Genomic DNA, 25,455 nt, shown 5'->3' with positions numbered 1-25,455 from the left:
TTAGATTGCAGGATCCAGAGTGCATCTTAATCCTCTTACTGGAGTCCTTTATAAATGGAAGAATAAATAGCCACAGACACAGAAAAAATGCTGCAGTGACAGACAGAAGCCTCCAGATGTTGACAAATCCAGGAAAGAGGGAAAAGCCACAGATGGAACAGCCCAAAGCTGAAGCAATGAAGACCAGGAGAAGAGGGGAGAGACAAGTGGACCTCCCCCCCATGTGCCTAATCATCCACAGCTGAGCTGAGAGAGAAGGTGAGCCTGGAGAAGAAGGCAGAGACCGGAAGAGCTATCACTGTGCCTTGCCAGGTTGCAGGAGTCTACGATCCCCAGTAGGCAACCTTTGGTGAGACAGCATCTCTGATGATGCCTTAATCTGGGCGTTTGCACAGCCTCAGAACTGTAAGCTTTTAACATAAATGCCCACTGTAAAAGCCAACCCATTTCTGGTATATCAGAGACAAACAAGGAGTACCTGCTGAAATCTCTTTAGATGAAGAGTAAGAACAGGAGGAGCAACAGAAATTAACATCTGCTTTTTGGCATTGGTGTAAACATGCTTCCTTTCACCTAAAGAAAAAGAATTTTTAGTAGTATGAAAATCATTTAAGATCTCTAAATCATTTAGATTTGCTGTAAAATTATTTCAGACTTCTAAAGCCAGGATAAACAGACTTTTTCTGTAAAGGGCCAGATGATAAATATTTTTAGGCTTTGAGGACCAAGAGGCAAAAATCAATTATTTATAAAAGAGAGAAAAATTTCCACAAATTTTTGATATCCAAAATGTAATAATAAGCAGTTGAGCATAACTTTCATAATATAGGACTTTTAATGAGTAGAAATTCTCATTGGGCAGATAGCATTCCATTTCATTGATGTTCAAATTTAGTATTCCCTATCATCAAGTCGAATGAAATGTTCATATATAAAAACCATTTTTAGCTCAGAGATCATAAAAAGACAGAAGGCAAATCAGATTTGGCCCAAGAGGCGTGGTTTGCTGAACCCTGTTCTAAAGCAAAGAGAACTGCTATAAAATCATCACAATTAACTTTTTGTACCTACATGTAAATAAGCAGACTTTGAAAAGGTTTCAACAATTCTAGATAAGAGACCTTAGGAATCTGTGGCCTCTCCCTCTCCTACTTATTCACACTCAGAAAAAAAGAAAAAAAAGAGGGGGTAGGGTTGTCAATACTTTTCTCTTCCACATTTGAAGGAGACTGTAAGAAAGCACTAACCTCCCACTACCTTTTACCTTGCACAGGGCATGAAACATTAGTACATTGATGAATAAAATGCAGCACCCTTGGTTTAAGGGAAAGGAGGGCTATTACCAACACTGAAAAGGAACAGAGGATTCGAAGAAATAGCCACTATCTGCCAGGATGTTGTTGTGATAGCATCCCAATGGGATGATTTATCCACAGGGAGAGATTTAAGAGAATAAACTACCCCACTTTAATTGCTGCTGGGATGATGTAAAAAACCTGCCACATGAATAGAAGTCTGCTTCTTCCATCCTTCTATTAAAATATTTACACAGAAGTGGCATTTACGGATGCCATCCAAATACTGAAACAATTAAAACAGAAGAACTCCACCTATGAAGGGCAAAGTGTATTCCTGAATATTAATTTCACTTACAGTGAGAGACTCTAAATACCTTTCATGTTTGTCTTTGGTCCATTATACTGCCTCCGTGTACACACTTCACAAAGCAGTTTATTTGCATCTCGAAGTTTTTCATTACGGGTGAACTGATATAAACAGTGTTGGATGGAACACTCATCTATATTGAAACCTTCTCTGTTTGCAAGAGTACAGAAAGCAGTTTCTGGATCTTCATTTACAACCTCATATATCTTTGTCCCAGGAGTATGACTATCACTCAGAATCTCTATATTTATTTCATCAGGTTGAAGGGCGGCACTTAAGTTAAGGTTTTTAAAACCACTGGAAATATCCACTTCTTCATCACTCTCTTCTTTCATACCATTTAAATTCCTAGTAAATTCAGTGGGGAAAGATGCCAAAACCTCCAAATCTTTGTCCATGTTAATATTTTTCACATCTTCTTCCTCTGTGGATTTTTGATTATCAGTTATACTTTCTACCATTTTTTCTTGACCATTCAAATCTTTTTCATTAATACAGTATTCTTCATGCTTTACTTCCTCTTGTGAAATACGGCTGTGTGTACTATCCATTTCTTCCTGAATTGACATAACAACATCACAGTCATTATCTTCAGGATGGTCAATGGTACAGATATCACTTAAATGAGGAACTTTTCCTTGAATCTTCTGTTGTCTTCGTTGGTTCTGGGTAAAGAATATAAAACATATTAAAAACAAATAAAGAGAGGAAGAGAGCACACACCCCCACTGGGTTTTGCTGCTTCTCATCAAAAATAAAATAATTTAGTAAAGAGAGTTTGCTTTTAGAATTCTGATTCTGAGCGTTCCTTTACTATCATGGATCAAATAAATTATGGAGAAAAGTTTTTCTAATTGAAAGCAAGAGTAAACCATCACCAATCATCAAAAACTTGTCACATTGGGACAGATAAAAATGTGCAAGATTTGGTCTTAGCACTAGAGAAGTACTCTAAACAGAGTAAAATGACTGATAAAACGCAAGCAACCAAATATTAAATCATGCGGTGGTGGGTCTAAATACACATACAACAGAAAGAGATGAATCAACATAAGGTGTAATCATTGGGTCATTTTACCTAAGATTTAAAAAAACTGAAAATTCAACACCAACAGATGAACCTTAATGTAAACCATGGACTACAGTTAATAGTACAATCATAAAAATATTCTTTCATCAATTATAACAAATGTACGACACTAACGTAAAGTGTTAATAATAGGATGGTGCATATATGCACGATTTTTATGTAAACTTACATCTATAAACTTTTTTTAAATGCCAAAAACTAAATTCAAGGATGCACTGTACAGGATTAGTTTGGGCAGAGGCACGGAGGAAAAACATTCCAAGAAATAAGTGGCCAAAGTTAGGCAAGACATAAGGAAGTCACATATTCAGGAGGCAATAAAGGACTTTTCCCCATAAAATTGCCCTCTTTGACACTTGCACCCTGTTTCCAACTAGGAACAAAAGAAGGCATTTCAGCCCTTTCTGCCTCCACTGCCATCCCGGCACCCGTGAAAAAGCTTGTGAAGGGGGGGTGTAAAAAATAGAAGCAGATTCTGAAGTTCACTCTTGACTGTACCCACCCAGTAGTAGATGGAGTCATGGATGCTGCCAATTTTGAGCAGTTTCTACAAGAAAGAATCAAAGTTAATGGAAAAGCTGGTAATATTGGTAGAGGGGTCATAACCATTGAAAGGAGCAAGATTCTGTAACCTCAGAGGTGCCCTTTTCCAAAAGGTATTTGAAATATCTTACCAAAAAATATGAAGAAGAATAATCTACGATTGGGTGCACATAGTTGCTAACAGCAAAGAAAGCTATGAATTATGTTACTTCCAGATTTACCAGGATGAAGAAGAGGAGGAAGATGAGTATTAAAACTCACTTATTCTGGAATATTTTGTATGAGTTGTTTAATAAAACTTAGGAACTACCCCCCCCCCCCACCAAAAAAAGGCATTTCATTAAAGTTCCACTTACTAAAATGACTACAGTAAGCATTTCTGGTTTTAACAGAAAGGATGGACACTGAGGCTAATTTGTAACATCAGAAGGCTAAAGCCAGCATATGGAATACAAACATCTCCTGATGTATTTCAATTAAAGAGAAGAAAAAGGAAAGACAAATAGGAAAGGACACGAGTGAACATTTTGTACAAAAGGAAATATAAATGGCTCTTAAACATAAAAAATATGCTTAACCTCACTAATATTAAAATAAATGCAAAATAAAACTGTACTAAAATACTATTTTCCATCAGACTGGCAGACAGTCTCAAAGTTTGATAATGCACCACTGTAAAGGATCAGGAGAAAAAGTCTCACATACTGCTGGTGGGAAAATAAAGTGGTACAACCTTTGAGGAGGGTAATTTGGTAATTTCTATCAAAACCACAAATGTAATCTAATCTCTTGATCAAAAATTTTTCTATAGATGACATAGGGATAGGGTCAATCACTGCAACAATGGCCATTATATCCAAAGACAAGAAACAACTTAATAGAGAAATGGTTAAATGAATTATGGTGCATCCATAAAATGGAAAACCATGTAAATGATTTTTTAAATTTTTTAAAATTCTGATATGAAAAGATCTCCAAGAATCTAATTAAGTAAAACAAATGAAAAACAAGATCCAAAGCAGTACATATAGTATAAAAGGGGGGAAAAAATGACTACATGTTTGTATTTGCTCAAAAGAAACCCTGAAAGGATATGTAACAATATAATGAACGTGGTTACCTATGACAAGGAATACTAGACAAATAAAAGGACAAAGGTGAGAAGGTGACTTTTATGGTATACCTTTTTATGTTTTTAAATTTGGGAATGTCAATGTATAAATGAATCAAAAAATTAAGTTAAAGATGAACTAAAACTTTATAAAATAAACAGTTGTCCCAAGTAACTAAGGATTGAAAAGAAAAGCACAACTTTTACTGCACTTGCACACGAAGAAGTTCTCCTGCTGTGAGTACTAAATGAGCTAATTCTGTAATTGCCAAATGAATGCACCTTATAAAAAATGAAACAAATGCAACCAATGCCATTCAGATTACAAACTTAATAGTATAAAATTAAAAATTAGATAAGTGTGGTTTTCTTCATAATCACCCACCTTGGCTTGCTTTTTGGCTTGCTTCTTCGCTTTTTTCTGTAAGTGCTTACTTGTTCCTGAAGGAGTATCATTTCTCTCTTTCATGTAACTGTCATTATCTTTTTCTTCCTCACTGTCTTTATCATCATCTTCCACTGTCTTTTTTAGATTTTTATCATTTATGCTTTTCTTACCATTCTTAAAACATAGAGAAAGTATGGGTCAAAACTAAAATTTTACTTTAAACCTCAACATTTTTCTACTCCTGTTTTATACTAGATTTATTTCCTACAATATTTGAAAGTATGTCCAGGACAAAATTCATTCACCTCATATACCTAGAAAGCACTCTTCACATAAACTAACAAGCAAATAAACTAACCAACTAACAAAAAAATAGCAGAAAAGGCAACATTATATACAAATGTAACAGAAAGGAATATAGTAAGTTTTACTAGATGCATGCTTGTTTCACATTGTTAACAGGTGCAATTCTAAATATACTTTCTGTTTATAAGTGATTTACATGGCACAGCACAGGTATTCCTTTTTACTCTTTTCTTTCTTTGCATGTAAATTATAGTTTTAAAAAAAGAAAATAAAGATAAGTTTGGTGAAACTTTAATCACTAAGTTAAAGGATAAGAGATCCCTAATTGATATGAATTTATCCCATAAATTCATATGTCCTTGTTTTTACTACTACTACTTCAAAAGAACCAAATTAATAGGACTTAAAATTGAGATACTCTCTATTTAACATTTATGAACGCAATACTAAAAAGAATTTGTGGTTAGTGTAAATAATGAAAATGAGTTAAAATTTAATATGGGGAAAATATTTCCCAATATTTAAGCCTATCAAGGTAATTACATTCTAGACACAGCAACATTTAAGTATGTAATCCATTCTTTATACAAATCTTAAAAATTATTCTATATCAAATAGATTAAGATGCATTTCTCTATGGGCTGATAAGGCTTCCCCCATAACATCTAACAAAGCCAAAAACAAACTACTTAAATAAACTCAATAGTCTTACCTGATCATCTAAAACTGGGAGAGACAAATCAAGGAAAGATTCATGAACCAAGGAGACCTTAACCAACCAAAAAAGGAAAGGTAAAAAGAAGGCGAAGATTCACTTTAAATATAACATATAAGATCCCCCCACCCTGCAGGGCTGGGTTTTGAAATAAAGGCTTAAGAAAATGAAATGAAAATTATACATTGAAAACTTTGGGTTAGGTGAGATAAATCAAAATGTTAAATTAACGTCTTCAAGACTTAAGGAGTGCCAATATTTCCAGCAAAGAACCATGCATATCTGGACATTTCAACAAAGAACATCATAAGAAGTTTCTGGTTTTGAAAGACAAAATTTATAATTGTATCTCTATTAATATTAATGATCAACCAGCTCATAATTACATGTGCTTACAGTTCTGCACTCGTCACACATGATTGTACTAGTGAGTTCACCACCAAAGATGCGGTCTACAAAGCTTGGCATTGATTTTTTCTTTTCATAATCTGAAGGGGGGAATAAAGGGTTATCAATTACCATTATACAATTAATTGAATAAGTTAAAACTACTTACCTAACTTTAAAATTTTAACCTACCCAATACATTTTACTCTATCCATAATTACCATAATTTTATTTTTATGATATAAAAATCAGCAGCATATACTCTATTTGAGTGTACTTAGAGCATATGACATTCTGTAACACAATCACCTTTCACAAATAAGAAAAAAAAGTTTTTTTCCAAGATTTATATAAGACAGTGAAACCTTATGTATATCAGTATTTCCACTAGTAAAATAAGCAGATCAACTTAGGTGAGATGATATCCTAGATCCTTCTAGCTATAGCATTTACCATTTAGTACTAATGAAAGATACCACAGTAGCATTCTTGGAGACAACGCACGTAAACTTGCTTTGCAAACTCTAAGAATGATCTCCTTTTTTCATTAAAAAAAAAAATTCAGGACAGTGTTTCAGACCAAACCCTCCTTTTATTTTTTCTTATGTCTCCCAAAATAATCTTAGTAAGTTAAATATAAGTTTAATACAAGGTGACAATTTTAAACCTTGCCACCCAATTTTCCAAAAACAGGACATTTTAGAGCCTTACTTATACAGAAACCTATTTTTATGACAGATAGTACCAGGAGGCAGCAGTCTATCTATTGCTGCCCTAAAGGATACCAAGTGGCAGAGTTGCAATGTGTTAGTTCTAACCTGTGATGCCCAATAGAGTAGCCATAACTCACCTGAGGTCAATTTAAATTATTTAAAAATTTAAATTTAGTTCCTCAGTTGCACTAGCCACATTCCAAGTGCTCAGTAGCCATATGAGGCTACTGGTTACTGTATAGGAGGGCACAGATATAGAACATTTCAATCATCACGGAAAGTTTTACTGGACAAAGCTGTCCTACATCTTTAAATGCCACACAACAACAAGAACTAAGGTGGCTCCATGCTTAATAAACAAGCTACTGCCAATTCATAAAGGCAATTATAGTTCACTTATCAATAAATATAATTCTGATTTTTTAAGAAACTAATATTGGGATGTCATCTTAGTCTATCTTTATAAATTTCATTGCAATACAGCAATTAAAAAAAAAACACCACCACAAGTTGAGTTTTTCTAAAATATTTACCTTTGGAGGACTGAAGGATCTAAAAAAAAAACCAAGTCCCAAAAACGCCCCCACATCACATCTCTTCTTCCCTCTCCCTGTCCTCAGGGACTACCATGGCCACTATCTCCGCATCAATGCTACAATTTCTTCCATTGCTAGTCACAATAGTTCTATAGTAGAATACTGTAAGTCTACTCTAATTCATATTTTATTCCTCCATCCTGTGGACCCTGGGATGCTGATGTCCACACCACCTCTAAACTGAGAGGGGCCTTAGATCCCACATGGTTGATGGATGTGATTTTCTTGCTTGCAGTTGTAGGCACTCTCGGTTCCCTGGTGTGGTGGTTGACCATCTTCACCTCCCTGTTAGCTGACCTGGGGAGCTGCAACTCTGCTGAGGCTCAGGGCCCAGACAGCACATGTCCAGTCCAGAGATTCAAGGCTCCTGAGTATACACCAACCCCAGTGCCAAGTATGGGTTCAGTAAAAGTTACAGAAGAGGCATGTGCAGAAACGTCACATCTGAGTCCAACTCCATCACAGACTTGGAGTTTTCCTAAGTTATATTGCAGGGACAGATGCTGGACATTATATGTCCTGCCATAACCCATTGAATGGACTGGGGAAAAGTATAAACTACAATGTAAACTATAATCCATGCAGTGCAGCAGTGCTCCAAAATGTATTTACCAAATGCTATGAATATGCCACAATGATGAAAGAGGTTGTTGATGTGGGAGGTGTAGAGTGTGGGGTATGTGGGAACCTATTATATTTTTTAATGTAACATTTTTTTGTGATTTTTCTATCTCTAAAAAAAAAAAAAAAGGCAATTAACATTTAAAAAAAGCAAAATAGCAGGTGAAGTTAATATAAGAATGTATGTTATTTTATCTAAATCATACAAAACATTATCATTTGACTGTTATAAACACTTTTTTTTAACTTTAAAAAAAAATCAAACGATGATAAAGAGAACTTGTATGTTAATAGCTATGGATTCAAAATACATCGTCACCAATCTTGCCCTAAGGAACAGAAGAATTCAACTATAGTGTTTTAGTTTAAAAAGTCAGACATTACCTTTAACTTTAGTTTTTAGCTCTTCATCCAATTTTTCAGTAGAATTATCAAATGCTCTAAGAATTCCTTTACTCACTCTCTAGAAGTAATGAAATGGATATATATTCTATTAATTTTTTTATTTTCCTTAGAAAAGACATAATCAAGAAAGAGATCAAGATGTAGCTCCCCATATTTAACGAAATAAAAATTAGTATTTCCAAATTCACATATTCAAAATTAATTCAAAGAACTAAAAAGAACTGTGCCTATAAAGCAATCAGCAAACCCTGAATAAAGGCACTGTCTTACACTGCATGCTAACGTATTCAAACCAAAGTTTTTCAATACATGCCCACCTCCTTTAGAAAGATGACTAAAATATCTTCTCCTATAGAGTGAGAGCTCCAAGGACAGACTCCAGAGCTTAAGCCCAGCTCCATCATTACCAGTGATCCTGGAGCAGGTACTGAACCTGTCTATACCTGAGCTTCAGAATCTATGGACTGGAATAAGAACAACAGCATCTCTACCACAGGATGGTTATGAGGATAGAATAAAGTAATTCATATAAGAAAATGAGTACAGTGCTTGGCATAAAGGAAGAGAAAAACAAATGTTAGCTGTCACTATAACTACTATTATATTTACATCCCCAAATATAGTATTTTATATATGTATTGACAATTGACAAGAATTGTTAAATATAACAAAGGTTCCTTTACTCTTACAAAATGAAAATACTTCCTAGATTCACAATTGCAGTCAGAATAAGAGTAAGGGTGCACTGCAATTGGGAACTGTTTGGAGAGAAGCAGTTTTCAACACTGCTTGCAGCTCTCCTGGTAGAGGCTAGAACAACAATAAAGCTGAAAACATCAATTAAACTACAGCATCTCTGAGAGGAGAATCACTTCTAATTCTCAATTCATTCTAATGATTAAAACATACTGGTTGAACTATTGGGTAAAAAAAAAAAACAAATTAGAAGTACAATGGCCTCAATTACTAGCTTTCATTGTTTTTATCACCTTTAAACCATCAAAACACAGACAAGTTAAAGAGGATGAGATTATAAAATACAATGGTCATAATATGCTAACTTGATGTTCTTCAGCTCTCATCCCATCCAATAAATAGCGAAGTAGCTCTTGACTGTCTTGCTGCTGATAGCCTTTAAACCGCACAGCTCTAAGGAGAGGGGGGCAGGGAGGGAGGGAAAGAAAAAGAAAAGAAATTATGAGTCTACTAAAAACATGAAGCCATATTTACAAAATCTTAGGATCACATCCCAAATCTGAGTGTTTCTAGTTTCTCAATATTTCTGTTTAGCCCCATAAATACCGTGGCAGATTTAATTTTCATTTAAAATTATTTCTTGTAACCCAAGTGATTTATAAACCATGCTTTAATACATATAATGGACTAATGGACTGACTCTAATACTATTAACTATTTTTGTTTCTCAGCTTCTTACTGATGCATTGTGTGACAGTTTGAGGTTGTTTTATGAATCCCAAAAAGAAAAGATTATGTTCTCGATCTAATCCATTCCTTCAGGTATAGGCCCTTTTGATTGCACTGTATCAGTGAAATGTGACTCAGGGAGGATCTCCACTCTCCTACTGTAGCTTTATATAAACAGAGATACAAAGAGTACCACAAAGAAAGGAATCTGCCATTTCTGACTCATCCATGTGAGAGAGGACTCAAGAACTGCTAGCAGCCAAAGCTTAAGCACAAATCCCCCAAGAGGATGGGCCCATGGAGCAGCTCAAGGCTGAAGAGACTAGCCATAGCCTGATAGCCCACAGCTGTACTCAGGAAGAAAATGGAGCAGCCAAGACTGAGCGAGGAGGCCACAAAAGAGACAAGCCCTATGCCTGGTTGCCCACAGCTGAGTTCCGGGAGATAGTAAATTCTGGATAGGAAGGCAGGGACCTTGACGGAGATAGATGCCATCATCACCATATGGCAGGACACCAGGATCACCAGTACCTGACTTTGGTGAGAAAGCATCTCTGATGGTGCTTTAATTAGGGCATTTCACGGCCTTGGAACTGTAAGCTTTTACCCTAAATAAAACCCTGTTATAAAATCCAACCCATTTCAGGTACTTTGCACCAGCAGCCCTTTGGCAAATTAAGACACACTGAAAGCACAATCAAAAAGATACTCACTTTTTACAGACCTGAGAAAAGAGTTCTTTAGGTGTCACAATTCCCTTTTTGGTCTCCTGCATCTCATTAAGAAACTGGCTCATGGCTAACGTAAGAGGCCCCGGAGGCTCAATGTTTATTTCTAAGGGTTCCTGAATATGGGAATAAAAATTATTTTCATCAAATCTTAGGAACATTTACTTTACCAAAATGTAGTCAGTTAACATACATCACTAATATTGCAGACAGAGCCATCCCTTTTATAAGTTTAAAAACTTATATGAACAATGGACTAAATGGAAATGAATGAAGGACTAAAGTAGACTTATTGGTGTTCTACTATAGACTTACTGTGATTCTAACAATGAAAGAACTTTTATGACTAATGTGGAAGCAGTGGCTACTGGCAGTTCTGAAGGGAAGGAGAATGAAAAACACGTGTAATATGGGGGCATTTTCAGGACTTAGGTATTGTCCTGAATGACATTGCAATGACAAATAAATAATATGTATCTTGTTATAACCTACAAAATTGAGTGGGAGAGAGTATAAACTGCAATGTAAACTATAATCCACACTTGGTGGCAATGTTCCAAAATGTGTTCATCAATTGTAACAAATGTACCATGTTAATGAAGGATGCTGTTAATGTGAGAAAATGTGAGAGAATGTGTGGGGGGTAGGGAGCGGGGCATGTGGAAATCCCCTATACGTTTTATGTAACATTTATACAATCTAAGCCTCTTTAAAAAAAAAAAAAAGTCTAGCATAGAAGCAGATGTGGATCAATCAGTTGGGCACCCTCCCACCACATGAGAGGTCCCAGGTTTGGGTCCCCATGCCTCCTAAAAGAAGACGAGCAGACATCGCCCCGCTTCAACAAGCTAGACATTGTCCCCGTGCAGTGAGCAGAAGCCACAAGGCAGCAAACACCACAGTGAGCGGGGAGCGGATGTGGCTCAGGCTGTTGGGCACTCGCCTCTCATGTAGGAGGTCCCAGGTTTGCTTACTGGTGCCTCCTGGAGAAAGTTAGCAAACAATGACAAGAGAACCATCTGGGAGAGGGGGTGAATAAAGAAAAATACAGTAAATAAATAAATCTTTTGAAAAAAACAGTCTTAACACATGGGGAATGAGTGTAGCTCAGTAGTTGAACATGTTTCCCATGTATGAGGTCCCAGATTCAATGCCCCATACCTCCTAAAAATATATATATGGGGAAGAGGACTTGTCCCAGTAATTAGGGCGTCCATCTACCACATGGGAGGTCCGCGGTTCAAACCCCGGGCCTCCTTGACCCGTGTGGAGCTGGCCCATGGGCAGTGCTGATGCGCACAAGGAGTGCCCTGCCACGCAGGGGTGTCCCCCGCATAGGGGAGCCCCACGCGCAAGGAGTGCACCCCAGGAGAGCCGCCCAGCGTGACAGAAAGTGCAGCCTGCCTAAGAATGGCACCGCCCACACGGAAAGCTGATACAACAAGATGACACAACAAAAAGAAACACAGGGGTGGCGGACTTGGTCCAGTGGTTAGGGTGTCCGTCTACCACATGGGAGGTCTGCAGTTCAAAACTCCAGCCTCCTTGACCCGTGGGTCCCCCGCGTAGGGGTGTCCCCCACGTAGGGGTGTTCCCCGAGTACGTGCAAGGAGTGCGCCCTGTAAGGAGAGCCGCCCAGCGCGAAAGAAAGTGCAGCCTGCCTAAGAATGGCGCCACACACACAGAGAGCTGACGCAACAAAAAGAAACACAGATTCCCGTGCCGCTGATAACAACAGAAGCGGACAAAGATGAAGATACAGAGAACAGACAACTGGGGTGGGGGGGAAAGGGGAGAGGAATGAATAAATAAATAAATCTTTAAAAAAAAAAAAAAAAGAAACACAGATTCCCATGCCACTGACAACAACAGAAGCGGACAAAGAAGACAATGCAGCAAACAGACACAGAGAACAGACAACCAGGGTGGGAGGGAAGGGGAGAGAAATAAATAAATCTTAAAAAATATAAATACATATGTGTGTGTGTGTGTGTATATACATATAGATATATAGATATATAGATATAAAGATATATGCCTAGCACAAGATATAGAAACTTTCTGGTCATAGACTGCCTGTTGAAGAATTCAGTTCCACTATTTTAGTTTCGATTACCAAGAACTTACTGCCATATAAGATCTCAACATGCCAAAGAAAAATGTAAATGATAAAAACAGGTAAGGCAAAATTTACTTGGCTTAGTTCGTAAACCACCTTAAAATGTTAAAAATAATGCAAGCTTAGGGCAAGAATATCAACATTCCCAAGAAGGAGGTGGAACGTGCAAGCACAAAAGAACATGGCATACATAGAGCAAAACAAATGTTAAAACTCTGTATCATTTCCATTAACTTGAAAATGTTTTAACTTAGTAACCTAAAACAAAACAAAACAAAACAAAGTAGGTGGAAATGACGTCAGTACTTTAAACTAGAGAATGGATATTTAGAGAGGAAACTTACTGACTGTAAAGAAAATTTTAAAGTACATACTGTTAGTGCCAAATCAGGTGGTTCAATTTTCACAATTGTTCCAGACATTTTTACTTCTTTTAGTAGTTCTCTAAGAACTGGTGTTTGTGACAAATTCTGGAATGTAGTACGGAAAAGAAGAGGAAAATTATTTTAAAGGCAAACTGAATCCATTTTATGTGAATATTCAATCAAATCAGAAAAACCACTATAATCTTTACTGTGCCTATATTTGAGAAATGGAGTTATGGTAGGAACTTCTCCCCACTGTTTGGTTCATAAATATTTCAGTGCTAACTGTATTCATCACCTCAGGGGGCCATTCTTCAACCACCCAATCTGAAGTCTCTATGCTCACCACCACCACAATTTTCTCGCTACCACTTAACACCACTTGTAACTAATTCTTTATCTCTGTATCTCTGTACATTATCCATTATTTGCCCCACCCAAGTGCAAGCTCCATGAAGGCAGGGGCCACATTTGTTTTGAACCCCACTGTACCCTAGTGCTTACCACAATGTTTTACCACCATGCAAAAGAAACTATTTCTTTTCACTTTCTTTGAAAACATAGAAATAAATTTAAACTTGGGGGTCAGGGAAGAGTCAATACTCTAAGTAACCAGATTCTATAATCTGAGCAAAAGATAAAAGATTTTTTTGAAAGGGGAAGAAATACTGGCACCTGCATAACTGCATTGAAAAAACATGTATTTCCCAAATTACTCAGTCCTTTAACAGTGATTTGGGATGTAGAATTCATGGAAGCATTTTCTTTAGCTATATTTTCCTTTTTGTCTCGCTCTTGTTCATTTTTAGTCTCCTTTTCTAATTTTTTATTTTCAAGTTCAATGTCTCCATTTTCTTTTGCTGCATTAAACACAAAACAGAAGAAAAGAAAATGATGTTGGATATTTATGATTTTCACATATTTGCCACCTGTTTGATTTTAAATGTTGTCTAGTAAATACAGGGAAATTACTATCAAGAGAGAAAGAGAAATCAATAAATATAAAACATTCATAACTTATATAAACAGTTTGACAAATAATATGAAACAGTAAATGCTTCAGTATAAATCTTCCCCTTTTTTTTAACTACCCAAAAATTATTTATAAATGAGCATATATTATCTTGTGAAATTAAGAATATAAAACAAGAATGTGGACATAAAATAAATTTTTAAATGAATTTTGTGGGCCTTAAACCAATCCTGAAGTGAGAAACAAACTATTCTGGCTCTTCCAAAGAAGGTACTTCTATGGTCATTCTATCCCCGTTTTACAGAAAAAAAATCTAAGGAACAAGAGTCAACCAAATGATACCAGTCAACTCAATTAATTTAATTATGCATAAAAAAACCTGAGGAGTATCTGGCCACTAAAAGGAGTTACAAGTACTTTACTATTATATCATCCCAACAAATGGACTGAAATCTTGCTATAATAAAATATAAAATGGTAAATTAATATCAGACAAGTCGATCTTAAGCACCATCCCAGGTAGTGGAGACAGAGTTACCGCCCATTGTCTTAGTCCAGACTCATCACATCCACTACATTATTCCTCAGAGTCTTTCTAACTCTAACATCATATATATCCTCACTATTTTGCATTCTTAACCAAAAATAGTTTCACAGTTTAAAATCAAACATAACTAATTTTACCCACCTATAAGTAAATGCTGGAGTAGCATAATAAATCTAAACATGAGCACATATATAAATCAATGTCACAGTATATATTAAGAAACAAATCATTTTACCTGATTTTGGAGTTGTAATGCCAACTTGTTTTCTAATATAATCAACTACCTGCCCCAATCGATTTGAACTACAATACTGGACCTCAGCATCACACATGTAACACCTGTCTCCCAAGAGGTAACAGAGAAAAAAAAGACAAAATGACAACCAAAAAAGGGAGTCAAATTATAATTCCTAGACTACAAAGTCTATAAACACCAAATTATTCTATTAGAGAAACTGAAAATTATAATTCTGTATGTTTTCTCAAAGAAAATTATCCATATTAACTCTGGTTTATTATAAATAAGGTCAGCCATAATTTTGGTTATATATAAATACCGTGACTATTTTGCTGGAATAGTTATTCTCAACAATAAAGTCAAAAGATTTTTCTAACATATTACAAAATAAAGACCTACACCAACAAAATTAACAAATCTGACAGATGATGTTCAGTGAACACTGCTGTGAAAATATATGGGTTTTAAAGAAATGAAAATTGGTTTTAATGAAGCATAATACAGGAAATAACAATATATCAGCTTGATATTTATTTTTATGCAAATTCACTGCCAAAATTTTACAAATTTATCCAAAATTTGCTTTAGTGTCCCAATTTTTAAACTAAAAAGCAACCCATCTTGTGCTTTATAATATCACAAGAAAAATAAAAGGGTGAAGATTCCTAAGTCTTACACATGCTACAATATTTGTGTTCAATATTAAGCAAAAGCTTTGCATAACATCACATTCTCTAGCCTTCTAAAAATGATATTTAAATATACCAAAATTTTTTACTTTCTTGATGCTTAAATATTTTCAAACATCTCCATTCTCCAGTATTTCAAACAATTTTCAATGTGCTCAAGAGTTGAAACTCACCATACACTCCAGTTGTCCAAATTAAGAACCAGACAGTGAGGTTCAGATCTTGGTGTCAAATAGTGCTTTAAGGCATGCTGTTCTTGAGAATTTCTGCCACAGCCCTAGAGAATAACCATAAACCTCAAAGTCACAAATTTATGGAAAAAGGAGGTAATCCATCATCAGTAAGGAAATGGCTCAAGTAATTATACCATTCAAACAATTTTGGAAATAGAATGTTAGACTCTAGAGTCTGGATTTGTTAAAACTGAATTATCACAGGCAACTGAGGATGTTTAAGGAAGAAAGTATTTAGAAAACCATGCGTTAAATGCACCCCTTCTGACCCTAGTTCTTTCTAGTCTCAATTAAACCATATTAATTCTGTTGCTAATTAAGTCCAAAGTGGACTACTTAAAAGTACCCCAATTTTTTCTTTACTTCAGTTTCCTCCTTCAGATACCTATTTTTTTTTCAGTTTAATGTTCCTAAAATAAAGTTCCGTTCATCCACTCAATTTGAAAATTATGAATTGCTCCTTACTCTTCTAAACCAAAAACCTTCTGATCCCAACCTCTTTCCAGCATTAACACCCAGATTCTCCTACTCATAAACCATACACCAGCTAATAACACCCAGCACTTCTACAACTATACAATTTTATTCACGTTATGCTATTTGTCCTGGAATCCTTCATCGCTACTACCACCTGGTCAAGTCCCACCCATTCTTCAGGACGTTGTTCAAAAACCACCTCCTCCCAGAAGCCTATGCTTACCCTACAAAATGAGAAAATATTTTATGCTTCCTATAAACAAATGCCTACAAAACATGGTGTAAATTCCTGGTGGCATTCCTTATTTTCTACCTTCTATTAAAGTTATTTGTGCTTACTTACTTTCTTCCCTAAACTGTAAATGTCAAAGACATGAATTATATGTCATTAACCTTTCTATTACCAAAAGCCCTAGTACAAGGGAGGTAGTCAAAAAGCATTAATTAAGGAAGTAAATAAAAGAGATGTATAGACTTATTCATAAATGTATAGACTTATTCATAAATGAACATGACCAGATATTCTACCTTCAGCTAGTTAGATCACTGCTAAGAAATGTACCTTCACTGTCTACCTATCTGAATCAGGACATCAACCTCCTTGGATCACCCTAAAATAATTTGTCCTGCTTCTACTGAAGATGAAAATACACTCTGGAAGCTTAATGTGCGTGTGTATGTGTGTGTGTGTGTACGTTAATACATGTAGGTATGTATTTGTAAATATATAGTACTCACACACATCTCAGTGGCTTCTAATTCTTTCACTGTGATACCAAATCACTACCGGTTTAATTTATCCCACTCTACATTAAATTCAAAAATAAATGAGTTAAAATTTGATAATAATTCTGAAAATTTTAACACCATTTTAAATCCATTTGAGACCAAGAATGAGGTAAACTGCCTTGAGAGAACAGCTGAACTAACAATGCAAAAGATAAGCATAGTAGAAAAAGTGAACCATTAACTGTGCAATCTTAACCTTAGGAATTAAAAAGGTAGAAAAATAAAATGTATAATAGTATATGTATTTTGGAAAATTTGAAATAGCAAAATATAGTTGTAAATACACCTCTGTATATAAACATTCAATTAAAACCTTTTCAAATACAAGCAGACAATAAATATGCTCTTTGCTGACATACAGATTGCTTTAAAAACTGGAGTGCTATCTGATCACAATGAGATTTTCTATATACCTATCAAGATGATTAAAACAAAAAACAGTGACATCAAATGCTGGCAAGTATATGGAGAAACTGGATCACTTAAATATTACTGATGCAAATGCAGAATGATACAACTACCCTGGAGAATGGTTTGGCTATTTCTGATAAAACTAAACATGCAAATTACACCAGGCAATTACACTCCTGGGCATTTATCCCATTGAAATGAAAGCTTAAGTTTACACAAAAGCTAGTAAACAAATGTTCCCTGCAGCTTTATTTATAATAGCCAAAAAAAAATGGAATCAGCACAGATGTCCAGGTGAATGATTAAACTATTTACTGTGCAGAAAATAATTAAAATAGCAGACCTAAATGAGAAACATAACAAGGAAGAAATTTTTTAAAAAACAGCAGGCCTGAGAGAGTCTCTGGCTATTATCTGTAAACATGGATCTTGGGAGGATTCCCACTATTCCCAGAACCGACAGAGCGGCCCACAGTGACTAAGCTGTTTGTGTAACAATGTAGTTTATACTGAACACCTGCTTTCCTTCTGGGCGTCTGGAATTTGGTATGTGTCAAGCAAAGGATGCCTTCATGACCCACTCTCAATAAAAATGCTAGGTTCTGAGTCTCTAATGAGCTTCCCTGACAGACAGCATTTCACATGTGTTGTCATAACTTGCTGCTAGAGGAATTAAGCCTGTCCCATAAAACATCACTGGGAGAGGACTCTTGGAAGCATTCACTTGATTTCCTCCAGACTGTGTGCCTTTTCTTTGCCCTTTGCTGATTTTGCATGGTAGCCCATCACTGCAATAAATCATGGCTGTGATACAACTATATGCTGAGGCCTATGAGTCCTCCTAGCAAATCATCAAATCTAGGGGTGGATCTTGCCCAAGACAGATACATAAATACCACTGAATACTACTCAGCAATAAAAATGCACAACTTGGATCAATCTCCAGGGAATTATATGCTGGCTGAAAAAAAAAAGCCAACCCCAACAAGTTATATACTTTATGATTCTACTTATATATTTTTGAAATGACAACATTTTATAAATGCAGAACAGATTAATGGTATAGCTGCCAGGGGTTGGCAGGGGGGCAGAAGGGAGGTGGGTGTAGTTATAAAAGGATAATATAAGGGATCTTTGTAGTGCTGGAATTGTTCAGTGTCTTGACTGTGGTGGTATGTAGAAGAACCTATACAAGTGATAAAACTGTCTTTAACTTAATACATAGGTACTCATGAACACATACAAATGAGTACAAATGAAACTAGGGAAATCTGAATAGAACGGTGGATTATATCAAAGTCAACATTTTGGTTATGATATACTTTAATTCAGCAAAATGTTATCATTGAAGGAAACTAAGGAAAGTGTACAAGGGCTCTCTATTATTTCTTACAACTGCATATGAATCTATAATTATCTCAATAAAAATTTCAATTAAAAAAAAAGGAAAAGGAAAAGGATGCCTGCCCCCACCAGGTTTCCTAACATATAAACGTGGCACACTTAAGTGTGACTAGGAGGTCTTGAGATTTAGTGCCACGGCCAACACCTGTGAGCTAGTATAGTAGACACTGTCATGTGCTGAAGTATTCTCAACAGAGTGCAGATACCTTGCCCAAAGTAACTCCCTCTTCCCAGGGGCCGTTCACATCCAATAACCAGTCAATGTGTGGGTACGAAGGATTGGCCCCTTGCCTCAATTCAGGACATCTCTGAAGGGTCAGAGTTCACTGTGGATTAGTTGAGGCTCTGTAGCAACTGCGTCTTAGTTCAACTGTTCTCTCTGCTTCCCTCACTCTTTTTCTTGGTGTAGTACTTAAGAACACACTCCAATAAACCACTTGTGCAACTCTCAGTCTCAGAATCTGTTCTCTAGGGAACACACCCTATATCAACTGGCATCTGAGTCACTCACACTGAACTTTTTAGGTAATATCTTCTAAAATAAGTTCAAAGAGTTTTCAAAAATCCCGCATCGATCAAATCTAAGCATACCTGATGGCCACACTTGAGACATAGCCAAACTGAAGGGCTTTCTTCCGTTTCCTCTTCAGATTTATCTTTTACTTTATTGTCCGTCTTACAATCTTGGCAAATATTCCATTCAACGTTCACTAAAGCCTTTTTCAAATTACCTTGTTCCAATCCTTTTCTAATGTGTCTGCACATAGGTTCTATTAAAACAAGTAATAAAAAAGGAGTACATGAGATCAAAAAATACTTTCTTTAGTTAATCTCAAACTTCCTTTCATCTCAACATCAAAAATGAATTTACTCTATAAACAAATTGTTACATAATCTGGAAACTTAAATGTATTTGTTATTATGAGATGATTATGTGAGTAAAAGATTTTACATAAACTTGGAAATTTACTCTTTTAAGTCCTAAGTATAACACTCCCCCCCCCCAATTCATTTCAATGTATTTCGTTATTTCCTTTAAATTAGGGCCCTTTATCATATTTCTGATGCTCTTTATCTTAAAAAGATTTGTAAAGAAGGTCCTTCATTCAGTCAAGAATATGCCTACTGCAGGTCAGGCAGAAAGCTGTGCTAGAAAGCCAAGGAACCAAAAGCTACTAAGCCAGAGCTCTTCTCTTGGAGTAGCTCACATTCTGGCAAGAAAGGAAAGTAAATGTGTAAAAACCTCCAAACATACACAGCAGCACAAGAAGAGAAGGTAAAGTCACCGAAAGTTTCACAATGGAGTTAACATCTGGACAGTCTTGGAAGATATTAACAGTATTAATTTCTGATACTGATTAAGCACTTACTGTCAGTCTGGCACGGTGCTAAATGTTTTGTATATATTATCTCATCTTATCCTCACCACCACCCGAGAAAGAAGATACTATTATTCCCCAATGGTAGATGAGAAAACTAAGATTCATTGCCCAAGGACATACTGCTAGTAAATGACTGTATCAGAATCTGGACTCAGGTCTTTCTAACTCTAAAGCTCACATTCAAAACCATGTCAGGGAGTGAAGGACAGTGTTCCATGAGTAAAATCAAGGAGGTATAAAAGCACATCTGCTGTCTCCTTGGAATACCAGTATAATAAAGTGTGAAAGAGCCATACAGTGTAAAAGGAATAGCTGAGCCTGAGGCTGAAAACTCTACTGGGGCCACAAAATAAAGGGCTTTGGGCTGTTTCAGGGGCCCTGGAGGTTTAGAAACTAGTTAGGTAGCACCCCCACTATTAATGTTTATGTCCAATGAAACTTGAAAATCACCAAAAGAAGAAACACAAATACAAATGAGATCATGTGAAAAAACATGGTGTCTCAGTAGTAGTCAAAGAAAGACAAATTTAAAAAGGAGATACCCTTTTTCAACTATAAAATCAGCAAAAATTTTTACAAATGAAACTAACTGGTGCTAATGAAGGTTCAGGGAAACAGGCACCTTATTATCATGCTAAGACGCAATTAAATTACTTCTAAAGGACAATTTGGCAATAGTATCAACAAAGACTTGAAAATAATTATATCCTTTGATCCAGCAATTATACTCTAGGATTTGTACTAAGGAAATAACTAGATATTCATGGAGATTAAGCTATGAAAATGATTGCTGCTGCTCCAATTTTAACACTAAAAAGCCAAAGACTACCTACTTTTAAAACAGTAAGGATTAGTTAAATAAATTATGAAATGTGCAATCACGGTCCTTTACATCAACAGACTACTATACCATTAAAAATACTGCAGAAAACTATTGAATGACAGGTAAATACAAATATTAAGTAAAAACACAGATTACATTAAGAATAGTGAACACTTTGATTCCACTTTATGTATTAAAATATATACCCATTTGGGGATATAAAGATTACTTTAAAGATTCAATTAGCAAAATATACCTAAAGATTCAGAAGAATCATCAATTGGAACAGTTTTTCCCTTTGTCCGTTTCTTTCCCATGTTGGCACCTTATGGACTACTTATTGACACAAAATAATAATCTAGAAAACAAGATAAAGTTAGCTTGACAAAAAAAGTATGTTTTACATTTCTTTAGGAGACAATACTATAACTAAGCCACATATAAGAAGCTTTTACATGTTGATCATACTTTGTAATTTACAATGACCATTCACATAAATCACTTCATTTTCCATAAAATCTCTGTAAAGTAGGTAGAATATATAGTATTACTCCTGCTTTACATAGCTTGGGAAGCTAATTCTTAGAAAGGTTGAGAGGTTTTAAATAAATATAAAGGTCAGGCCAGAACCTAGGTCTTCTTACAAGATCTTTGATAGTCTCAGCACTTTACACTATTAGGAATGCAACTTTTAGTTACATAAATGTGGAACAATGATGGCAATTTGAAACCTGAAACTGGTCTCTTTTCTTTATAAGCTATCAGTCGTAGTCTTACAGTCTCTGCAAATTAAATTTGTAATTTCTCAAGGAAAATTAAAAATAATTCTGAAAACAATCTTCTAAAGGTAGTTAGAACATTTCAAACTCCCTTTAGAATTAATTCAAAGCCAGATATAATCTGCATTTTCCACACCAGGATTTCCTATGGATATAAACTAACAGAGTACTGATTACAACTTCACTGTCAATTATTTACATTATATTACTGTTCCAAAGTCTATACCAACCCCTTCCAGCTACACATCAAATCTTCACCTCTTTATAATCAGCAATTCAAAATTAGAAACCATGGAAAATGCTTAAAGTCCACACAGGTCTACCTAACTTTACATAGCAGTACTGTAACTTGAAAAGTTGTATCTGAAATACATTAAAAAAATTATTAGTGGGAGCAGATGTAGCTCAAGTAGTTGAATGGCTGCTTCCCATGTACAAGCTGGGTTAGACCTCTAAAAACAAAACAAACAAACAAAAAAAACAACACTCACTGGGGAGCGGTTGTAGCTCAGTGACTGAGCACCTGCTTCCCAAGTACGAGGTCCTGGGTTCAACCCTGTACCTCCTTAAATTTTCTTTTTAATTATTATTGTCAAAATCACTTCAATGACTATCTCAATAACAATTATTTTATCTGGAATGCTTACTAAAATTCTGATTCTGTAGGTAGAAAGTGGGGCCTGGTCCATATATTTTTAAAAAATACTTCCCAGTTAAATATGATATAAACTGTCATCGTTGTCCTGACTTAAGAGCCTTAGAAATATTCCCTTTTAGCTCCAGATGGGCTAGCGTAATTAAAGGTAAGTTAATTTTAAAAGTTTCATATGAAAAATAAGTGCCACATCAAGTAACTACTAAGAAATTCTTTCCAAGGATAATCTAAAATGTTTACAAAATGAATGAACTAACAATGGAACACAAAGTATATGGGTACATTTTATGTACTTTTCCTTACCCTGTAAGTGACATTATATTATCTAGAATAATCGCAGAGTTTAGAAACAAAACAAAAATTGCTTCCAAATTCTTGACAACAACCCAAGTCTCTCTAATCCATGCTACATTCCAGTACCAGACTCCTGTTCCAATAATGACATTTTAATTAAGTCACTCTCTTAACTGAACACATTTAATAGTTTCCCAGCCCCATCTTTTGAGCTTTGCACTCATGGTAACAATTCTCTGGTAATCTTACTCTCATTACTTCTCAACAAAAAAACACTAAGATTATAATTACTAGATAGATGACCTGAATGACTTCTTCGACTATGTCTATATCAGTTGTTATAAATAAAAAACCCCATCAAAAATTTTTTTAAAGATAATTACTCTATATGGAGGTTTTGATCTACAAAGCTCTTTCACAAACATCTCATTTGATTTTCACAACAACCCTTTAAACCGGGCATTTCAGTAAATGAAAAAACTCAGAAACAAAATGATGTAAGCTCACAGGGTGCCAAAAATGGAACTAAAACCCAGGTCTAAAACCAAGACCACCACTCTTTCCATTCCAATCAAGCCAGTCACTCCAGTATTCTCCACGCCAAAACACCATGTCCCCACCTCTATAACTCTGATTCTTAGCAAGGATGTTCTCTCCATCTATCCAAATCTTACGGATTCTCCAAGCTCTACATCTCAATGAAGGGTTCGCCAACCATTAACTCTAAATAAACCTCTGCCCTGAACTTTCCCAGGATTAATTTTGTACACTATTCATTTTGTCCCCTAATCAGATACCATAGTAGACAATTACTTAAATCTTTAACCTGGACGTATGTTATTTTTCTACCTTGACTATAAAGTTCAAGGAGAAAGAAATAGTTTTAGGCATTTCTTCTGAATTGTCTATAGCGTCTACCAGTGTTAGTCCACATAGGTCCTTAAGAAATACTTTTTGCATTGAAACCGAAAAAAGAGAATGCTACCTGAGGCATAAAGGATGATTATAAGGTGCAAAGGTAGGTAAGTAAGAATGAAGCAAACAAGTTCTGGTGAAAAAGAAAAGGGTGAAGGAAGAAGTCTTCAGCAGTGAAGACAGAACTAGCAAATCTGGTTTGAGGACTGCAGCAGCCCACACTCCAAAGGAAAACTTGAATGACAAATTGTAATTGCTGCAGGTAAGGACTGTAGGGAATGACTTCGACACTGCGGAAAGAGTTCCAGTAAATTTTTCACACCTGTAAAGGGCATCTAATGAGTCGTGAGAACAGAATACTGTGAGTGCTGTCGCTATAAAACATCAATAAAGCTATTAAAATTTTCAGGTGTGTCTTAGGAAGAAAATTAACTTCTTGGTCAAATTTCTCTTTGCAAGACTCCACACAAAATTTAAGTTAGTTATTATTGTCGTCTCTCATAGTAATCCTCTGCCCTTCACTCTTTGCCCTCCCTGTCTTCCCCTGCCTATTCGGTTCCATTGAAAATGCAGGAGTTTGAAAAACTTCGTCAGCAGCTCTTAAACGTGGCTTTCAAGTTTTCGTAGTTCGATCCTCCTGTAGAAGCACGCAATCGGATAAGTGACAGAGCCCGCTTTTCCTCTAACCCACCTTGTGGACGCGACTGCAAATCCAGCCCCAATCCAGAGGGTGCTGCCCGCCGCCCGCCACCCACCACCCGCCACCCGCCACCCGCCTGCGTGGCACCCGCCACACACACCCTTCCATTCCAACTAACTGCTCCTCATCCACTCGGGGACCTCGGGGTCCACTGGATAGAACGGGGCGCCAAGCCTGGAGACTCACTGGCCAGCCCCTATATCTGACAGGACAGGCAACCAATGAGAATACGGTGCCGGGCCGGGGCCGGGTAACCAGTTTAAGGAAAAGGGGCCATGGAGAAGAGAATCAGGTCAGGACCGAAAATTCGGGCCTCCCGGAGCGCAAGAAGTTAAGCCAGGAGTGATTGCGAGTAAGTGGGGCCAGAACTCACCCACGGCGACAGAGCCCATAACTGCATCCCCGATGGGCCTAGGGATTGGGCAGCCAGCGCCGTCCTCCTCCCGGTGACGATTAGAGAGCGACAGCGTCCGAAGCCAGAGTGACCCCGAGAAAGAGACAACTTCCGGAACGGGGCATTATGGGAAGTGGCTTCGGCCCCAGGGTGCCAAAACGCTTACGTTGCTTAATCAGCGCCTGCGCGCGCCCAGGTGCGAGAGTTGTGGCGCATTAATACAAGAGTTTGCCTGGCGATGAGTCGTTTCCCGGCTGTCGTGTAACTGGAGAGTTATATATATTGTAAAGTGTGATACCTGGTGGGGGTTAGAGGTTTGGGGTTTCCTGATTAGATATAAATGAATTAGTGCCTGATGTCTTCCGAGTTACCATTCTCAAACACATTACACCTGATGGCTGAATGAGAAGGGAACGTTTAAATTTCACGCGGTTCCCCAGTCCTGTCTTATCTTGTACAACGTTAAAATTAAAAGGTAAAGCAGTAAGTCCGTTTTAAAGCAGAACTCAAAAAGGTTATTAAAGGCAGGAGGGTAAATTTCAACGAATAAACACTATTTATTCGTTGAAAATATT

The 25,455-nt window shown here is 36.4% G+C and overlaps 1 protein-coding gene across 5 annotated transcripts in view; it reads right to left on the bottom strand.

Annotated features, from left to right (window-relative positions):
* Positions 1-25,003, bottom strand: part of USP16 (ubiquitin specific peptidase 16) — a 31,578-nt gene extending 6,575 nt beyond the window's left edge. The window contains exons 1-16 of one of the 5 annotated variants that reach the window (XM_004468659.4): positions 24,860-24,972; positions 21,400-21,501; positions 19,530-19,708; positions 15,798-15,901; positions 14,933-15,036; positions 13,853-14,037; positions 13,187-13,282; positions 10,679-10,809; positions 9,602-9,689; positions 8,520-8,598; positions 6,215-6,306; positions 5,816-5,872; positions 4,795-4,971; positions 3,258-3,302; positions 1,673-2,330; positions 479-573 (exon numbers count right to left, since the gene is read on the bottom strand). In XM_004468659.4, the coding sequence (XP_004468716.1) occupies positions 479-573; positions 1,673-2,330; positions 3,258-3,302; positions 4,795-4,971; positions 5,816-5,872; positions 6,215-6,306; positions 8,520-8,598; positions 9,602-9,689; positions 10,679-10,809; positions 13,187-13,282; positions 13,853-14,037; positions 14,933-15,036; positions 15,798-15,901; positions 19,530-19,708; positions 21,400-21,460 (2,151 nt within the window). In that variant the 5' untranslated portion in view covers positions 21,461-21,501; positions 24,860-24,972. Of the gene's footprint in view, positions 1-478; positions 574-1,672; positions 2,331-3,257; positions 3,303-4,794; positions 4,972-5,815; positions 5,873-6,214; positions 6,307-8,519; positions 8,599-9,601; positions 9,690-10,678; positions 10,810-13,186; positions 13,283-13,852; positions 14,038-14,932; positions 15,041-15,797; positions 15,902-19,529; positions 19,709-21,399; positions 21,502-24,859 lie in introns of all 5 variants that reach the window. The other 4 variants (XM_004468662.4, XM_004468660.4, XM_071214913.1 and 1 more) reach the window with 4 other exon arrangements.
* Positions 25,004-25,455: the final 452 nt, after the last annotated feature.

The sequence above is a fragment of the Dasypus novemcinctus genome, chromosome 4, assembly GCF_030445035.2.
Source record: "Dasypus novemcinctus isolate mDasNov1 chromosome 4, mDasNov1.1.hap2, whole genome shotgun sequence".
Lineage (NCBI taxonomy): Eukaryota > Metazoa > Chordata > Mammalia > Cingulata > Dasypodidae > Dasypus > Dasypus novemcinctus.
Note: the sequence above shows the minus strand (reverse complement) of the source record. Positions and strands in the feature narration are given on the sequence as shown.